General features: G+C 38.0%; 1 protein-coding gene across 17 annotated transcripts in view; it reads left to right on the top strand.

The window, feature by feature from the left end:
- Nucleotides 1–19539, top strand: part of ERBIN (erbb2 interacting protein) — a 151270-nt gene that overhangs the window by 48459 nt on the left and 83272 nt on the right. For 10 of the 17 annotated variants that reach the window (XM_001162676.5, XM_001162804.5, XM_001162761.5 and 7 more), the window contains exons 2-4: nt 11059–11106; nt 15152–15349; nt 17165–17282. The exons of 3 other annotated variants lie outside the window; for them this stretch is intronic. In XM_001162676.5, the coding sequence (XP_001162676.3) occupies nt 15161–15349; nt 17165–17282 (307 nt within the window). In that variant the 5' untranslated portion in view covers nt 11059–11106; nt 15152–15160. Of the gene's footprint in view, nt 1–11058; nt 11107–15151; nt 15350–17164; nt 17283–19539 lie in introns of those variants that run through there. 4 more of the 17 variants (XM_063811169.1, XM_009449076.5, XM_063811168.1 and 1 more) reach the window with 2 other exon arrangements.

Raw genomic sequence — 19539 nt, 5'->3', positions numbered from 1 at the left:
AAGTTGTTACAAGTTACTAGGAGAAACAAAGGTGATTGGGAAGTACTCTGGCATAGACATAAACATGAGGAAGTGAAGTGGTGGAATACCTGTGGGGAAATTAATCCTGCTACAGGATCGTATCTTATGGGGAAGAGTTTAGAATCCAGTCAAGACTGTATGAGAGGCTGGGCACAGTGGCTTACACCTATAATCCCAGCACTTTGGGAAGCTGAGGTGCTTGGATCACTTGAGGCCAGGAGTTTGAGACCATCTGGCCAACATGGTGAAGCCCCCATCTCCATTAAAAATACAGAAATTAACTATATGTAGTGGCATACACTTGTAATCCCAGCTACTGTGGAGGCTGAAGCATGATAATTGCTTGAACCCGGGAGGCAGAGGTTGCAGTGAGCTGAGATCGCACCACTGTACTCCAGCCTGGGTGACAGAATGAGACTGTCTCACCCCAAAAAAGAAAGATGATATGAGAAAGCTATTTCTAGGTTTGAAACAATGTCATGATTTAATTTCCCTGTCATATTAAGCAACAGCTTTGTGAATATACATATTTGTGATCTGTATTGTCACAAATGTCTTTTTGCACACCTTTTATTGACCTATTGTTGAAAATAGCCAAGTCAACTCTATGCTAGGAACAGGTGAAATTTACCCACAGACTTCCAGTCTTTATTTTATGCAGTTTCACCTTTTCCAAGTATTGTTACGAGCCTATATTGAGCTGTTTTCTTTCCTCATTCTCTCCCACCTTTTCCTTCAGATTATAGAATGGTCTAATGTCAGTTTTTCATGGTTAATTCTGTCTGAGATGTTTGCATTTGTAGTCATATTTCTAATTGTGGAATGAACGACTTTTTCTGTTGAAAAAAAATTGAGGCTCTCTTGTTTCCTAAGTTACATCAGTCCTGCTACACTGAGATGGAAGAGGATTCCACAGATTCTTCAACCTTGATCTACACTTTATAAAATAGGGCTAGCAAAAATTGGTGGACTCAAGGAAGCCTTAGTAATCTGAATTTCAGAAATAACAAGAGTTCTGTGTAGGTGAATGTGGCAGTTTGCCCGCCTGGGGGCAGGTGCCTGGTATCAGTATAGGCGGATAATATGGAGAGACATTGAAGGGATAGGATAAAGGCATTCAAGAATTAGGATCCTTGAATGACAGTGTGGGCTTTAGGGAAGATGTGGGACTCTGACAGAGCCTCAAAGGCAAAAATCAAATAATTAAGCATGATGCTTGGGTCTGTCTTTCCCTGTTACATTTTGCCAAGAAGTCGCAGGAGAGGAGAGGATTGAAAGCATAAAGAAATCATGTAGTCCTGCAAATTCAAGGAGTGCTTGGAATTTGGGACGCTGTTGGACTTGAATCTGAAGGTAAACTGAACCAAAAAAATATTTGGAACTGCAACCCAAGCTTCTACTACCTCAGATTTGACAAGATCGAAAAGGTGACTGTGGGTCGGTGATGGGGAGGTTGGGATTTGGGCTGATTACAGATGAATTGAGTCTAATTAAAGCTGCTGCCAGCTCAAATGGACTCTACTAGAAATCTGAATTTCCAGCCTTTATCCTGGGAGAAGTAGAAGGACCTTACACTCCCTGGGAAATAACACTTAAAACAATATTATAGTGGGGCGTGGTGGCTTATGCCTGTAATCCTAGCACTTTGAGAGGTGGAAGCAGGAGGATTGCTTTAGCCCAGGAGTTCAAGACCAGCCTGGGCAACATAGTGGGACCCTGTCTCCACAAAAAATAAAAAACTGCTGACTGTGGTGGGGGTGCATGCCTGTAGTCCCAACTATTTGGGAGACTGAGGTTGGGGATTACTTGAACCTGGGAGGTTGAGGCTGCAGTGAGCTGAGGTTGTGCCAGTGCACTTCAGCCTGGGTGACTGAGACCCTGTCTGGAAAAAAACCCGCAAACCAAATGAGTAAAAATTATACTGAATTTCTGACTATTACCTTACAGTGTCTAGAATATTATAAAATATATGAAACATACAAAGACCTGGAAAAGGGTGATCGTATAGGCTTATAGATGACCCAATTATTGGAATTAGGAGAAAAGAACATTAAGGCAATTGGCAGGATAATATATGGGGGATTGGGTATTTTCAGGTGAGTAATGGACATGCCAAAAAACTAAATGTATATTCTGGAACTGGAAAATAGAATATCTTAAATTTTAAAAATTGATCAAATAGCCTTAATAGCAGTTCTATGATAAGAAATAAAGACAGAAGGAAATGGTAAATGTGTGAATAAATATGAAAGTTTATCTTCTAGTTTTTAAATTTATATCGATGACAGTGGATAGCACAAAGACAAAAATAACAATGTATTATCGAATTTATAGTATGTATCAGTAAAATATAAGAGCACAAAAGTTGGAAGTAAATATACACATACTCTTTTATAGTACTTAGGTTATATGTGAAATGGTGTAATATCATTTGAAAATGGGCTATGATGAATGAAGAATGCATATTGTAATTTCTAGAGCAACCAAAAATGTAGGATAGCTAAAAGTCCACAAAAGGAGATAAAATGGAGTAAAAGGAGAACTTTATTAGAAGGTAAGAAAAGGAGAACAAAGAACAAATAGAAAATAAATATGATACTGGCTGTGGTGGCTCACACCTGTAATCCCAGTGCTTTGGGAGGCCAAGGCAGGGGGATCACTTGAGGTCAGGAGTTCGAGACCAGCCTGGCCAACATGGGGAAACCCTGTCTCTACTAAAAATACAAAAATTAGCTGGGTGTGGTGTTGGGTGCGGTGTCGGGCGCCTGTAGTCCAAGCTACTCAGGAGGCTGAGGCAGGAGAATCGGGTGAACCTGGGAGGTGGAGGTTGCAGTGAGCCGAGATCATGCCACTGCACTCCAGCCTGGATGACAAAGCAAGACTCCGTCTCAAAAAAAACAAAAACAAAGCAAAAATAAATAATAATGTGATAGTTTTAAGTTGTCATAGCAATAATTACATAAAATATGAAAGATCTAAGCCCACCATTAAAACATAGAAATTGTCAAATTTGATTTCTAAAAGGACCCAATATTATGCTTCCTACAAATGGGTACTTGAAATGTAAAGACATTTGGTTAAAAGTAATCGATGGAAAATATATACCATATTAACACTAATCAAGAGAAAGCTCCTATGACTATCGTGACATCAGGCAAAATACTAAAAGACAAGGATTACTAGCAGGAAAAAAAAAAACCTCGTAATGTGAGAAGGATCCATTCACCAAGAAGATATGAGCCCTAAATATCTATTCACTGTATAATGGATCTCCAACATACATGAAATAAATATAAAAGAATAGACAGATTTACAACTATAGTTAAGAGATGCCTATACTTTTCGATAACTTACAGAAAAAGCCATAAATTGTAAAGGCTATAGAAGATTTGAACACAACTGTCAACCAATTTTATCTAATTGACATTTGTAGAACATTATACCCAAGAGAGGCAGTATGTGACATTCATGTACACGTGGAACCTCTCACTAAGAATTATGTGGGGCGTCAAAAGTCTCAACATATTTCAAAGGCTTGAAATGATAGTACTGTTCTGTTGACTGCATTGGAATTACATAGAAATCAGTAACAAAATGAGGTTTGGTAGATTACCAAATATTTTGAAATTAAGGAAGTCAATTTTGAACAACCCATCAGTAAACGAATAAATCAAATGGAAAATTAGAAAGGACATTAAATAAATTCAGAAAAGACAACATCAAAATTATTAAATGCAGTGCTTAAATTATTAAAATAGTACTCAGATAATTTATATCTTTAAAGTTTAATAAAGAAACAAGGATTAGAAAGTTTTATTCTAAGGACAGAAAAAGAAATTCAGAATAAGTGAAAGGCAGAAAATATAGAGAAGAAAGCAGAAATCAATGAAACAGAAAGCTTACTCTAAGAAAATGAACAAAATATAACATTTCCTCTTTGAAAAGATCAATACAATTGATAGACCTCTAGCAAGATTGACTGAGGGGAATAAAAAAATCCGCAGATTACTGGTATAAAAAATGAGGGAGGTGCTTATGGTACAGATTCTATAGCTGTTACAAGGATAAAAAGGAAATAACTATTTAAAAATTTTGTTTTAGTTATTTTTAAACAAAAAAACAATTGTTTTAGGTATCTGTTTCTGTGTTAAGAATCTCTCCACCACTTGGCTTAAAATGATAGCAGTTGACTATTTCTCTGAATTATGTGAATCAGCATGTGGTCTTTTATCTCAGGCTTCTTTGTGGCATTGTATTCTCAGGGCAACATTCAAAGAAGGTAAAGGTGGACTTTGCAAATCATGAGGCATAGGGACTGTCACTTGCCCAACAAAACTTATGCTGCATTGAGTTGATGTAAACAAGTCACAAGGCCTGCCCAAATTCATGGGGTTGGGGAAATAGATTCTATGGCATGATTTTAGGTGGTGTAAAACATTCTGGCCATGTTTTTCAGTCTACAGTGGTTAAGTCAGAAATAGTGAAGTCTGAGATTTTACCCTATTTACAAGCTAAAAAGTTAAGCCTGCCAGAAAACAATACCTTTAGATTAGAGACAAAGAGAGATTATTACCACAAAAGCAGTGACTAGAGCAATGTCTTGTGTCAGTTCTTTGAGCCTTAATCTTCACAGGGTGACATACTGAAAGTCCTGTAGTACCTGCTCACGCAGTAGTGTACGTTACAGGAGAAGAACCCCAAATTGGAAAACCTGATCTTATTTAGGACTACTGGTAACCTGTCCATCCTCTCCTCTGGAGTATAAGCAAATCTTTTCTGGGGAGGGGAAGGTGGACTCTCTGAATCTTGCTTAGTGTTATTATCCTAGAATGTCTCTATACAAACACCTTATGTAAATGACATTGCTCAGAGGACCGAGAACATGCAGGAATGTGAAATGTTTATGGAGAATTGTCTTTCAACCCAGTGTACTCTCGATCACAGTAATTTGCCTTCCTCTCATATACAAAATTTGATCACTCTTTTCCAAAAGTCTTATTCCATTAGAGTATGAGGCTTGATGATCTGTCTCATCAAAATAAGATCTAGATACAGATAAGGATCCTCAAAGCCATTTGTAATTAGAAAAATGCAAAATAAAAACCAGATACTGCAATTACGTAGGCCAAAATTAAGAAAGACTGACAGTACCAAAGTGTTGGTGAGAATGTAATTGGAATTCTATTTGCTGGGAGTGTTAAATAATAAAACCACTTTGTAAGACAATAGTTTTGAGTAGAATTAAATTACTTATAGACTATGACTCAGCAGTTTCATTCCCATATATTTACCTATGAGAACAGAAGCATGTATTCTTATAATGCTTGTACACAAATGTACTTTTATTCAGGACAGGCTGTCTTGGTCAGGATGTTGACTGGGAAGGGGCAAGTGTGAACCTTGTAGGGTGATGGAAATGTTACATGTCTTGATTCCTCCTGGTTATATGATTGTATTTCTCTACCATCTATACTCTTAGAATGTGTTCATTATGTAAATTGTATCTAAAAATATAAAAATGGAAAATTTTGCAAATGTAAGGATTCCTTGGTAACTTCAGTGTATATGTCTACCACTTAATTGCACAGTAATACATTTTTAGACATGTTTAGGCTAACTATAGTTTGATATAAAATTTTAACACTGTTCATATTGAAATAATACCCAGTTCTTTCTTCTTGATCAGAATTAGGCTGATGGGACCAGACATTGATGTTGATCTTCTAGTTATAAGTATGATCTAGCCATCAGCATCTTTTCCTTATTTCTTGTATATGTTGTAGGCATATCACATTTTATATATATTTAGTTTTTGACTGTTGTCCTTATAAATGCTCTTACACAGCGTTTATAATTTTTTCATTACTTAAGTTCAAAAACTTTTTTTTACTCTTCTTACCTTCCTATCTTTATTCTTTTTCATATTATTATTTTAATTGTTTACTATTTATGTACTTATCAGTAAGGGGTTAATAATGTTCATAAAATGCCTTGGAACTAAGCACAAATATACCAAATACAGATTAGCAACATTGTGATAACTATGATTAAACTAAATGATCTTACACAACCACTAAATACCATCTAATAGGTGTGGGCATGCCTGAGGAGGCTTTGTTTTACATTTTTACAAAATGAAATATTGCACCACATAAGATTGCTCTTAAATCCAGCCGAGTATACATGTGTGCCTCCAGGCGACCCCAGAGTGCAGCCTTGCCATGGCCTCCAAAACTTCTCCGCATCTCAGGGCACCCCCCCAACTGTCTGTGGATCTGGAGGCCTGGCATCTATGAGGATGACAAGGGGAGGACCTGGGTGACTGTGGTTGTGCGCCTCAGTCCCCTGCACAGAGAAAGGGCCAGGTGCTCAAGCTCCCAGGGCAGCACATATGAACCTAGCATCACAGTGCACATGTGGTAGATGCCAGTGCACACCCGGGAGCCACTGTCCCCCAGCCAGCTGCCCTTCTCCCACCTGCTCCCTGTGTGGCAGCTCTACCCCAAGAGGAGGTATCAAGCAGCAAATTCCAGTTTCTGGGAAATAGTGGACCAGATCATCTCCATGGAGCAGCTGGTCCTAACATATTGGCCGGCAAGGAATAACTGACGTTGGGAGTGGCTGGCCCTGCCAGCCCTGACTCCTCTGGCCTCATGTCTCTTCGGGCCCCCTCAGTGAGGATCTTTGTGTACTTGCTATTCTGTTTGCACACCCAGCGTGGCCTCCTTGCAGGCAGGAGGCAGTGGGGCCCCTGCCCACTCAGCTTCTCTCATTTTCTTCACTTATCAGTCTTGTCCTGTTCCACTCAGATCTACACTGAGGGCAGTTGGCCTGGATGGGCTTCACTAGGGGCCCCATCTGTGCACTGGGCCCGTTTCCCCTGCTGGCTGCAAGCCATGGGTTCTCTTTCTCCTCTCTGCCCCTCATGCTGACCTTCTAGATGCCACTCCCAAATCCCCTTCACTCCATACCCACCAGGCTTCATGCCCACCCAGGCCTCTGGCACCCTCAGTGCAGCCCATGATTGGGAACTCACCATCAGCAGTCAGTGGCTCGGTTTAAGAGAGGGCCGCAGAGGGAACTGGGTCTGGATGTGGACTTGGATGCCCTGTGGGTATCAGTTCTGCTGACACTTTGGCCTGAAATAGATAAAGTGCTGAGCAAGCAGTGTATGCTGGAGCCTCAGTAAGTCCATCTGCACAGTGGGGAGCGTGGAGGGATGGGTTTGGCTTATGCTTCTGCTTGTTCAGTCTTTCAGCTCACAGCAGGATGCTAATCCATGAAGGTGACCTCGCAGTACTGGTTAATTAAACTTTATTGCTCACTGGAAAAAAAAAAAAAATCTAGCCAGGTATGTCTTGTGATCTCTTTAGGTAAATAGAAGATGTGCTATATTAAAAAAAAAAAAACACCTTTATATTGATTTTACTTTTCAATTTTTATAGTAATTCTCAAACTGAGACTTTTGTCAAAACAATCTCAAGTAGTGGATGGGGAAGGCTAAATAATAGTGGCTATGGTATAGATGAAATAAGATTGACCATGCATTGATTATTGTTGAAACTGTGTTGGAAAAAGGAATCACATGACATTTTTTTGTTGTTGGCTTGAGACGGAGTCTCGGTCTGTTGCCCAGGCTGGAGTGCAGTGGCGCAGTCTTGGCTCACTCCAGCCTCTGCCTCCCAGGTTCAAGCAATTCTCTCGCCTCAGCCTCTTGAGTACTGGGATTACAGGTGGGCACCACCATGCCCAGTTAATTTTTGTATTTTTAGTAGAGATGGGGTTTCACCATGTTGGCCAGGCGGTCTTAATCTCCTGACCTTGTGATCCACCTGCTTCAGCTTCCCAAAGTGCTGGGATTACAGGCGTGAGCCACCACGCCCGGCCCAACATTTTGTTTAAGACAAAGAATTTTGAGTTTTATACTGTACCTTTTACTAAATCAGAATCTCTAGGGAGAGGGTATAGTATCTGTATTTTTCAAAAATAATGAGTGAATATTAACTAGCTAGTTGCAATTACAGCCAAGATTTGTTTTTCTTCCTCATGAGCAGCTTTTTAAATTGGTGGCAAAGTTTACTAGGGCAGTCTATGAATGGTTGCCCAAATCCTACTTATGAAAATTATCAATGAGCTCCTCTCTTTCTCTACTAGATTGTTTCTATCTATCTGTCTACAAATCTGCTGTTGTATCTCTTCATTCATATTCGGGTCCGGCAACTACTTGATTTTTCTAATGTTTTATATAGCAAAACTACCTGAGTTGTCGATTCTAGTTCTTCTGTTCTTTCTTGAATCCCTTCCAAATAGTGTTTTGCCCCACCAACCAGAGGTGGTTTTGTCAAGATAATCAATGACTTTCACATCAATACACAGTGGCCATTCTAAGTCCTTATTAACAGAGTTGATAACATCTTCCTCCTTGAAACTTTTTTTTTTTCCGCCTGGCGTTTAGAATATCACACTTTTTCTCTTGGAGTGGGGTGTTTCTTTTGCCTCACTTGGCTGCTTCTCTTCAGTGTCCTTTGCTGGTCATCTATAATGTTTTGGGGCTCAGCCATTGAACTTGTTCTCTTTTTCTGTCTGCCCTCCTGCCCTTGATGATCTCATCTTATTTCATTGCTTTAAATACCATCTATAAGCAGATGACTTTCAGATTTATATCCACAGCTTGGATCTCTTCCCACATCTCTGAATGCCTATATCCAGCTGCTTACTCAGTGTCCTACTCAGATATCTTTCAAGTATTTCAAAGTAAAGTTTTTGAATACAAACATCTCTCTTCTCTCTGCCTTGCTCCTACCATGATCTTACTCCATTTCAGTTTAGTGGCAGCTCCGTTCCACCAGACTGTCATGTCTGTGGGAGTGTGTATGAGTGACAGAAGATTTGGTGGCCAGCTTTGCTTGCTGTACACACAGCTTTGTTGTTGTTGTTTTTTGTGGCATGCAGTATATGTAGAATTCTTAGAGAACGTTAAACACACACGTTAAACACGTTAGTCCTATACCATTTGGCATAGCGACAAATAGTTTGATGTATTTAGGGCAATTCTGAAATTCTGAAACACATAAATGGATATTACTCTCAGTTTTTAAGAAAAAGATGATTTATGATGTATGTACTTTTTATTAAGAGTATTATTTTGTGTTTTAGGCTGTCTCACTTTGGAATGTGTTGGCTGCAAGTAAAGAAAACATAGCAATAGTTTAAGCAAATAAGGGAATTAGTTTTCCCACATACCAAGAAATCCAGAAATAGAGAATAGTTAGCATTAATTCAGCTGCTTAGCAATGCTGTTTGAAACCCCAGCTTGTTTTGTTTTTTTCCTCTGTCAGTCTTATTTATTGGCTGGTTATTAATCCTCATCCTTGTTGACTTACGGTAATAGGATGGTTGTTGCAGCACTAGATACTGTGTACACATACAAGGCTAGAAAAATGGGAGAGTGGTGGTGTCAGACGTATTTGCTCCCTTTTATCAGGAAAGCAAATGTTTTTCCAGAATTAACCAGCACTTCACCCCCAAAGCAGACTTCAGAATATAAGTCTTTGATTTTCACTGTGTTACCCATTTCTTGTTTACCCCTCCAGGCATGGAAAGCTCAAAAGTGGTAATTGAGCTGGGCCCCTTACTGCCCTGAATAGTCTAGAGTCTTGAAAGGAAGGCCAGGTCACACCTGTAAACCCAGCACTTTGGGAGGCTGAATTGGGTGGGAGGATTGCCGAGCCAGGAGTTTGAGACCAGCTTGGGCAACATAGTGAGAGACTGTATACACACACACATACACACACACACACACACACACACACGAAAAAAGAAAAACAGGTTAGCTGGGTGTGGTGGTGCACGCTTATAGTCCCAGCCTCAAGAGGCTAAGGCAGGAGAATCCTTTGAGCCCAGGAGGTTGAGGCTGAAGTGAGCCGTGATTGTGCCACTGCATTCCAGCCTGGGTGACAGAGCAAGACCCTGTTAAGTCCAGGCGTGGTGGCTCACGCCTGTAATCCCAGAACTTCGGGAGGCCAAGGTGGTTGGATCACTTGAGGTCAGGAGTTTGAGACCAGCCTGGCCAATATGGCAAAACCTCGTCTCTCTAAAGAGTTAGCCAGGTGTTGTGGTGCACACCTGTAATCCCACCTACTCGGCAGGCTGAGGCAGGAGAATCGCTTGAACCCAGGAAGTGGAGGTTGCAGTGAGCTGAGATTGTACCACTGTACTCCAGCCTGGGCAACAGAGTGATACGTCTCCAAAAAAAAAAAAAAAATCTTAGAAGGGAAAATAAATCCCATAAACAATTAACAGTGCCTGCCACATAGAACTATGAAAAATTACTAAAATATAATTGGCCATTCGAGTTTATTTGCTTGGAAAATTATTTCTCAGTAAGTTCAAATTAATGGCATTTTAATGGTAGGTGAAAGAGTATTTATATAATGAGGGCTCTCAAGAGTTTATAAATGTATGAAGACTATCCACTATAAAGATAGCCATTTGGCTGGGTGCAGTGTCTCACGTTTGTAATCCCAGCACTTTGGGAGACTGAGGTGGGAGAATCGCTTAAGGCCAGGAGTTCAAGACCAGCATGGCCAACATAGTGAGACCCTGTCTCTAAAAAAATTTTTTAAAATTAGCTGCGTATGGTGGTATACACCTGTAGTCCTAGCTTCTCAGGAGGCTGAGGTGGGAGGATTGATTGAGCCCAGGAGTTTGAGGCCGCAGTCAGTCATGTTTGTGCCATTGGGCTCCAGTCTAGGTGACAGAGTGAGACCCAGTCTCTTAAAAAAAAAAAAGCTAGTCATTTATTTAGAAGCTGGTAAATATGTGTGTGTGTGTGTGTGCATACACTTGTGTGTGCGTTTTTAAGAGGCTAATATTTTGGTTTGACTATTTGGTCTTAACTGTTTTCAGTTTACAGAGGTTAATTTTTGAGAAGTTTAATTTAACTTTTATATAAATTAGATATTTAAAGAGATGTTCCTTAAAGTCATAAAGATCCGTTTTTATTGTTAATTTTGGTTCTTTTTTTGCTTTCCATAGAATGTTGGCTCAATTAAGAAACATCAGGGAGATAAATTCAACCCAGTGGTAAGTAACTTCAATTTCTTTTGGTAGAAAGTTTTCAGCAGCCAGTTGCAGTGGCACATGCCTCTAATCCCAGCACTTTGGGAGGTCAGTGCAGGAGTTTGAGACCAGCCTGGGTAACATGGCGAAACTCCCATCTCTGTAGAAATTACAAAAATTAGCCAGGCATGGTGGCTGGTGGCATGGTAGTACCCTTGGGAGGCTGAGGTGGGAGGATCGCTTGAGCCTGGGAGATTGAGGCTGCAGTGAGCCAAGATCGCGCCACTGCACTCCAGCCTGGGCAACAGAGTGTGACCCTGTTTCCAAAAAAAAAAAAAAAAAAAAAAAAAAAAAGCTTATTATTGTGCTCATTTTCTGGGTCGACACTTTCTTCTTCGTTGTGATTAGAAGATTCTTATGTCTACAGTGTTACTTCTGATTTATAAAGTGGCTCTTCCTTATCACATACCTGAAATTCTAATGAGCAGTTCCCATGTTGATCAATTCAGTTCTGATCAGGCTAGGCTTTCTTCCTTTTGGATTATTTCCTTGTGTTATTCTGTAAAGGAGAATCAGTCTTTGGATACTGTTACTCATTTACTTCTCTTTCCTATGTTACTTTCCTTGTCTGCCCTCAAGAATTAAGGTTCTCAGCCTTTCTTATCAGTCAGCAGTTTTTAGTCTATACCACTTCCACTTGCAGGCCTATATAGATTTGGTGTTCATTTTTATATTGGCACCAGGCCCACTGAATTTGATCTGAGGTCTAAACCGCTCTTTGTAGTCTCTATTCACAGAAAGTTTTCCTTTGAGATTTCAACTCTATTTAGCTTCCTAGAGCCCAATCTAATCTTTCTTTTCTGAATTCGTTCTCCTTTCAGAGAAGTTCTGCAATTTCTGTCTGTCTGTCTGCAACATGATTAGCTCTACAGAAAAAAAAATCGGAAATTGTTATATCTCCATGAACAATTACTTGACCCTATAAATTGTCTTATATCTCAAGTGCCCTACATCTTTATATGTTATCTTTATATGTTTGGACCCAGTATGGTCCAGTGGCCATTAAGTGTTTACATGTGTGACTAATAAGCTGAATTTTTAATTTTATTTGATTTAGCTTTTAATACTAAGTGTAAATAGCCACATGTGTCTAGTGGCTACCATACTGGACATAGCAGATAGAATTCTTTCCCATTCTTAAGTGTCCTGCTAACTCAGTATCAGTTGTATTCTTAAAATGTCTAGAACAAGAAATTTTCTATTCGTTTTTGGAATTTTTAAAATGATCTCATAAGCACATAGGTAAAATCTAAATTCTCTTCTGGCGATTAAAATCTTATTAGATGAACTGTTTATTCTTACTGATAAAATATGCCTTAATATAAACAAAGATTGTTACTAAGTAGTAAACTTTTCTGGATATTTATTTGTTGACAGAGATTTTAGATGGAAACATTTAATGTTTGACATCTTAGTTTCTTTTTTTAAATTCTGAAGGAGGAGTATGTAGTGAAGATTTACTGATATTTGAATTGTTTTAAGTACCTTCCTTCAAGTATGCATTATTATATATTGAGAAGCAGTATAGAAGAGCACGGACTCAGTTTCTTCATGGAAAAATGCAGATAACAGCACATATCTTAGAAAGTTGTAGTGACGATGGAATGAGAGTCTGCATATAGTTTATCTAAAGAACTTAGCACAGTGCCTGGTATAGAGTGACTGAGTAAGTAGGCCGAGTGCGGTGGCTCACGCCTGTAATCCCAGCACTTTGGGAGGCCCAGACGGGCGGATCATGAGGTCAGGAGATGGAGACCATCCTGGCTAACATGGTGAAACCCTGTCTCTACTAAAAATACAAAAAAAATTAGCTGGGCATGGTGGCGGGCACCTGTAGTCGCAGCTACTCGGGAGGCTGAGGCAGGAGAATGGCGTGAACCCGGGCAGCGGAGCTTGCAGTGAGCTGAGATCGCGCCACTGCACTCCAGCCTGGGTGACAGAGCAAGACTCCATCTCAAAAAAAAAAAATTGTAGTGATGATGAAATGAGAGTCTGCATATAGTTTATCTAAAGAACTTAGCACAGTGCCTGGTATAGAGTGATTGAGTAAGTATAGTGAAAAAAAAATTTTTTTTTTGAGACGGAGTCTCGCTGTGTTGCTCAGGCTGGAGTGCAGTGGCACAATCACGGCTCACTGCAGCCTCCGCCTCCCGGGTTCAAGCAGTTATCCTGCCTCAGCCTCCCAAGTACCTGGGATTACAGGCACGCGCCACCACGCCTGGCTAATTTTTTTGTATAAAGATGGGGTTTCACCATGTTGGCCAGGCTGGTTTCGAACTCCTGACCTCAGGTGATCCGCCTGCCTTGGTCTCCCAAAGTGCTAGGATTACCGGTCTGAGCCACTGCGCCCAGCCTAGAATAATCACTTTTTTAAAAAGATTGCAAGGGAAATACATATCTTATTCTTTGTCACTTTTAAAATATCATATAATATGAAGTAGAAGAATTAGAAGCAGTGCCTTGCAGATCCCTGTTACAGCTTGAGGCAAAAGGAAAAATCACTAATACCAGATCCTGTCTTTATTTTAACATTGGACATTTTGTTTATACATGGATTCTTTTTCAGTAATCTGTATTTTTAAAACATTTTATTAAGATATTGTATTTATCTTGATTACTGAATTTTTTGATACCTCCTTATATTTTGTGCCTGAGGCCTTACTAGCCTTAACCTAGTCTTGGTTCTGGTTAGAGGTAATCTAATACTCTAATAGAATCTTCTGACTACAGCAAGAATGGATTGTTTTACACAGAATTGATAACACTAATTATCATTTTAATTTTATTTATTCCTAAAATTGCTATAAAATTGCCAATGTATTTGTGTGGTGTTTGATTTTTTTGGTTTAATTTTATCTTAGAGTATGCTGCACAATTCAAATTTTTAAAAGTCGAGTTTTAAACTTTTATTTCTTCAAGTTAATTGCTTTATTACTTGTGCAAATATAATCTTACTTTGCTAATATAATCTTAGCCTAGTTAGAATTAACCTATGTATATACATTGTGTACTTAATAAAGTTGGCCCTGAGAATGTTCACTAATTCAGAATTGGCCTTTTCCCTCAATTAATTTGAAATCTGTTCTTTATTTAAGCAAGTTTTTGCACCAGTGTGTAACCTTAAACACATTTAAGACATATAAGTTCTTTAGAAAAACTATATGGCCAATATTTAATTGAAACAAAATATACTTGGGGTAGGTGGGAATTTTCATGTGGAAACTTGGACTTTTCATAGGAAGGTTATAGGGTGATTGATCCCTGATGGCTGGTTAAGAAGACCTGAAAATATCTTTGCATTCCCACTTCCTACTCAAAACTGCACTTAATCATGTCCTTAATGAAGACTCATAGAACTCTTACTCAGAAATTAAGTAAAATTAAATAAAAATCTTCGTCTTATTAGAGTTTTTCTTGTTGAGTACTAAGAAGCAGACTCAAAGCACAGTTTTTTTTTGTTTGTTTGTTTGTTTGAGTCTCGCTCTGTTGCCCAGGCTGGAATGCAGTGGCGCGATCTCGGCTCACTGCAAGCTCCACCTCCCGGGTTCAAGCCATTCTCCTGCCTCAGCCTCCCGAGTAGCTGGGACTACAGGCGCCCACACCTCGCCCAGCTAATTTTTTGTATTTTTAGGAGAGACGGGGTTTCACTCTGTTAGCCGGGATGGTCTCATCTCCTGACCTCGTGTTCCGCCTGCCTCGGCCTCCCAAAGTGCTGGGATTACAGGCGTGAGCCACTGCGCCCGGCCTCAAAGCACAGTTTTTGAAGAAGCATGTAAATGGCTACTTCATGGATTGCTTTGTGAAGTACTAAAGAGCTTGAGTTTAATTTGAAATCCAGTAGTTATAAATGTGGGTATTAAAGCAATGTTAAATGGGTTCCATTGTGCTTGTATAGTGGCAGGAGAAGTGTTTATCTGTGACATATGAATTGTGATAGATTGGAATGATTTGTTCTGAAAAACCGTTGTAATATGTATGTTTTTAATTTCTTTTTATTCGAATATTGCAGTGTCTAAAAATGACTACAAAACGAAGTTTGTTTGTGCGGTTGGTACCATGTCGCTGTCTACGAGGGGAAGAGGAGACTGTCACTACTCTTGATTATTCTCATTGCAGCTTAGAACAAGTTCCGAAAGAGATTTTTACTTTTGAAAAAACCTTGGAGGAACTCTATTTAGATGCTAATCAGATTGAAGAGCTTCCAAAGGTATGCTAATACTTTCTTTCAAGAATTATCTTTGGTTATTTTTATATCTAGAAATATGATATTCCTAATATTGCTATAAAGTTGCCAATATATTTGTGTGGTTGAATTTTTTGGTTTAATTGTATCTTAGAGTATGCCTTACAATTCAAATTTTTAAAAGTCGATTTTAAAACTTGTATTTCTTCAAGTTAATTGCTTTTATACTTGTGCAGATAACGTAAAATTTTGTATTTAATTTTAGTTGTATTGTAGCCATTAAGGTAAATAATAAGACTAAATAATTTCTGGAGTCAGTAGATTTAACTAGAGCAATAATTGAAATTAATGCTGTCTTTTCCTACTTTTCATAAGACATTAATGTGTATTGTTATAATTGAGGGCAATTGTCCTTTTACCATATCATAATTTTATTGTTAAACAGCTTTTTTTGAGTTCATACAGATATTGTTTTCCTCCATTTCCAATTTGTTTGGAAAGGTTTTGGAGGACTTACATTTCTGAAGTCTAGTAACAACTGAAAGGAGAAAGTTGGTTTGTTGCCATGAAACACCTTCTCAAGTTATCACCTTGTTTTTTTTTCACTAAACTTTTTTCAGTGTACTTTTTCTTCTTAAATCCCAGTCTCTCATTATCCTATTTCAATTTTCCCTCTCATTATCCTATACCAATTAAATTGCTATAATTTAATTGTTGGGATCTTTTGCCACCCAAACAGCAGTGTTTTTGAAACCGTGCATGGAGACCCATTGGTAGCTCATAAAATCAATTCAGTGTGTGTGGGCAGCATTTTGGAAAAAAAACTATAAATTTGGACTGCGAGAATTAGGAAATATAGGACGCTTAAATTAGAATTTTCAAATAAGGAATAATTTGTTAGTGTAAGTGTGTCCCATAAAACTGTGGGATATACTTGTACTTAAAAATTATTTGTTGTTTGTCTGAAATTCAAATTTAATGGACATCTTATACCTACTCCTGCAACCTTAATTATAAAAAATAGAAAATAGAGTGTGTTGTATATAGCCATTGTTTTATGAAAATATTTTAGATTTGTGTGTATATACATACTGGATGACAGTATGCAACAGGCTTTTTTCTGGTGGTCAGTAAGAACATTTTGAAAGCCACTGCTATCCTAGGGGTCATCTTACAGAGAAATCTTTATATGGCTATGGATAAAAGTTAAAGGTTGTTGGTCTCATGTTTATGAACTAGAAACCTAGGTTGTGGTTGGATAATTTACTGTTCTTCCTTATATGTTGTTCTTCAGCAGGCAATTTATCTTCCTTAGCTAGTTCTAGAGAATATAGAGGACCAAAATTTGTCTCCTTCTCTAATCACCACCAGTAGAGTCTTGGTTTAGGGGTTTTGGTGAAAAGAGAAAGTCTTGCTACAACAGTGCGAATAACTGAATCATTTATGTCTTATCACACCTAACACTTTTACATTTTTAGAAGAATACTCTTCTTAAATAGGGCTTTCATTTTGGAATAAGGTTGCTTGAAAGACAAGCTCCAGAGTTTATCACATTTAATAGCCACTTATTTTTTTTACTAACTCAACAGAGGATATAGCCATATACTTATTCTCACTAAGTGCATTTTACTTAAGGTAGAAGTATGAAGATATAAATTAATCTGAATGGTTCAGTTGTATTCATAGCCATAATAGCATAACCAGAACAATGAGGCATCTTTCCTGGTATTAGTGTAGGTTATAACTCATTCAGTTTTAATATGGCTGATAATAAAAGTTAGTTCATGAAATATTTAAAGATGTATATAATTGACATTCTTTCCTCCCTTTTTTCAATAGCAACTTTTTAACTGTCAGTCTTTACACAAACTGAGTTTGCCAGACAATGATTTAACAACGTTACCAGCATCCATTGCAAACCTTATTAATCTCAGGGAACTGGATGTCAGCAAGAATGGTAAGGCTTTTTTTGCCCATAATTTTTTGTACTTGGGAACATGTTTCATTACTAAGATTTCTATTGAGTTTTCAAAAATAAAAATATAAAATAAGTTAAATCTAATGTATTAATATGAACTTCATCTAAGAATGTTTTATGTAAAGATAGTTGCCCGACTTTACAAGTTTTGCCACCTGTTTTGTATCAAATACAGTAAAATTAAATGTTATAGCCTTGGCTTAGAATTTGTTTAATATGTGTATGTAAAATCTGTGATAGCTTAAAGCACATGGAGAATAAATGTAAGGGATTTTTTTGTTGTTGTTTTTACATTTTTAATTGCGGTCATCATGTTGCAGGATAGATCTCTTGTGCTTATTTCTCCTGTCAAACTGAAATCTTATACCCTTTGAACAACATATTCCAATCCTCCATCCCTGCTTCCCCATCCCCAGCCCCTGGTAACCACCATGCTACTCTGCCTCTGCCTCAGCAAGATTCCATATGTAAGTGAGCTTATGTGGTATTTTTTTTTTTCTGTTCCTGGCTTGTTTTACTTAACATAATATCCTCCAGGTTTATCCATGTTATTGCAAATTAACAGGATTTTCTTCTTTTTAAAGGCTGAATAGTATTCCATTGTGTATATCATATTTTCTTCATTCATCCGTTGATGGACACTTAGGTTGGTTCCTTATCTTGGCTATTGTGAATAGTGCTGTAATGAACATGGGAGTGTAAATATTTCTTCAGCATACTGATTTCATTCACTTTGATACATATCCAGTAGTGGGATTGCTGGATCTTGTGGTAGTTCTGATTTTTTGAGGACTCTCCATACTGTTTTCCATAGCAGCTATACTAATTTACATCCCCACCAACGGTGTGCAAGCATTCCCTTTTCTCGACACCCTCATCAGCACTTATCTTTAGTCTTTTTACTCATTCTAGCAGGTGTGAGGTTGTATCTCACTGTAGATTTAATTTGCATTTCTCTGGTGATTAATGATGTTGAACATTTTTCATATACCTGTTGGTGATTTGTGTGTGTTTTGTTGAGAACTATCTATTCAGGTCATTTGCTGATTTTTATGTCAGATTACTTGTTTTCTTGTTATTGAGGTTTTTTAGTTTCTTACATATTTTGAATGCTAACCCCTTCTCAGATGTATAGCTTGCAAACATTTTCTCCCACTCCATAATCTGTTTCTTCACTCTGTTGTTTCTTTGGCTGTACAGGAGCTGTTTTGTGTGGTGTGATCCCGTTTGTCTGTTTTTGCTTTTTTTGCCTGTGCTTTTGGGGTCATATTAAGAAAAATCATTCTTATAGCCATTGCCAGGCTCCAGAATGTCATGGAGCTTTTCTCCTATTTTTTTTTTCCTAGTAGTGTTTTTTTTTTTTTTTTTTTTTAACAGTTTTGGGTGTTATAGTTAAGTCTTTAATCCATTTTGAGTTGATTTTTTAAATGGTGTAAGATAAGGGTTTAATTTCATTCTTCTGCATGTGGATGTCCAGTTGTCCCAACACCATTTATTGAAGGGACTGTCCTTTACCCATTGTGTGTTCTTGGCACCTTTGTCAAAAAATGACAAAATACGTGGATTTATTTTTGGGCGGTCTATTCTGTTCCATTGGTCTGTCTGTATTCATGTCATTACCATGCTGCTTTGATTACGATTGCTTTGTAGCATATTGTGAAGTCGGGTGTGATGCCTGCCGTTTAGTTCTTTTTGTTCACCGTTGCTTTGGGTATTCAGTCTTTTGTGGCTCCATATGAATCATAGGATTTTTCTTTTTCTATGAAAAATGTCACTGGAATTTTGGTAGGGATTGGGTTGAATCTGTAGACCACTTTGGGTAGTATGGACGTTTTAACAATATTGATTTTGAAGTCCGTGAACACAGGATTTCTTTCCATTTATTGTGCTGCTTCAATTTTTTTCATCAAATGTTCTATAGTTTTCAGTGTATATGTCTTTTACCTCTTTAGTTAAATTTATTTCTAAGTATTTTATTTTTTTGGTAGCTATTATAAATGGGATTGTTTTCTTAATAACCTTTTCATATAGTTTGTTGTTAATATGTAAAAATGCTACTGATTTTTGTATGTTGATTTTTGTATCCTGCAATTTTACTGAATTTATTCTAACAGTATTTTGGTTGGAGTCTTTAGGGTTTTCTATATATAAGGTTATGTTGTCTGCAAATAGGGACACTTCAATTTCTCCTATTCTAATTTGGAATCCTTTTATTTCTTTCTCTGGGTAGGACTTA

Source organism: Pan troglodytes, chromosome 4 (genome assembly GCF_028858775.2).
Source record: "Pan troglodytes isolate AG18354 chromosome 4, NHGRI_mPanTro3-v2.0_pri, whole genome shotgun sequence".
NCBI classification, from domain to species: domain Eukaryota; kingdom Metazoa; phylum Chordata; class Mammalia; order Primates; family Hominidae; genus Pan; species Pan troglodytes.
Note: the sequence above shows the minus strand (reverse complement) of the source record. Positions and strands in the feature narration are given on the sequence as shown.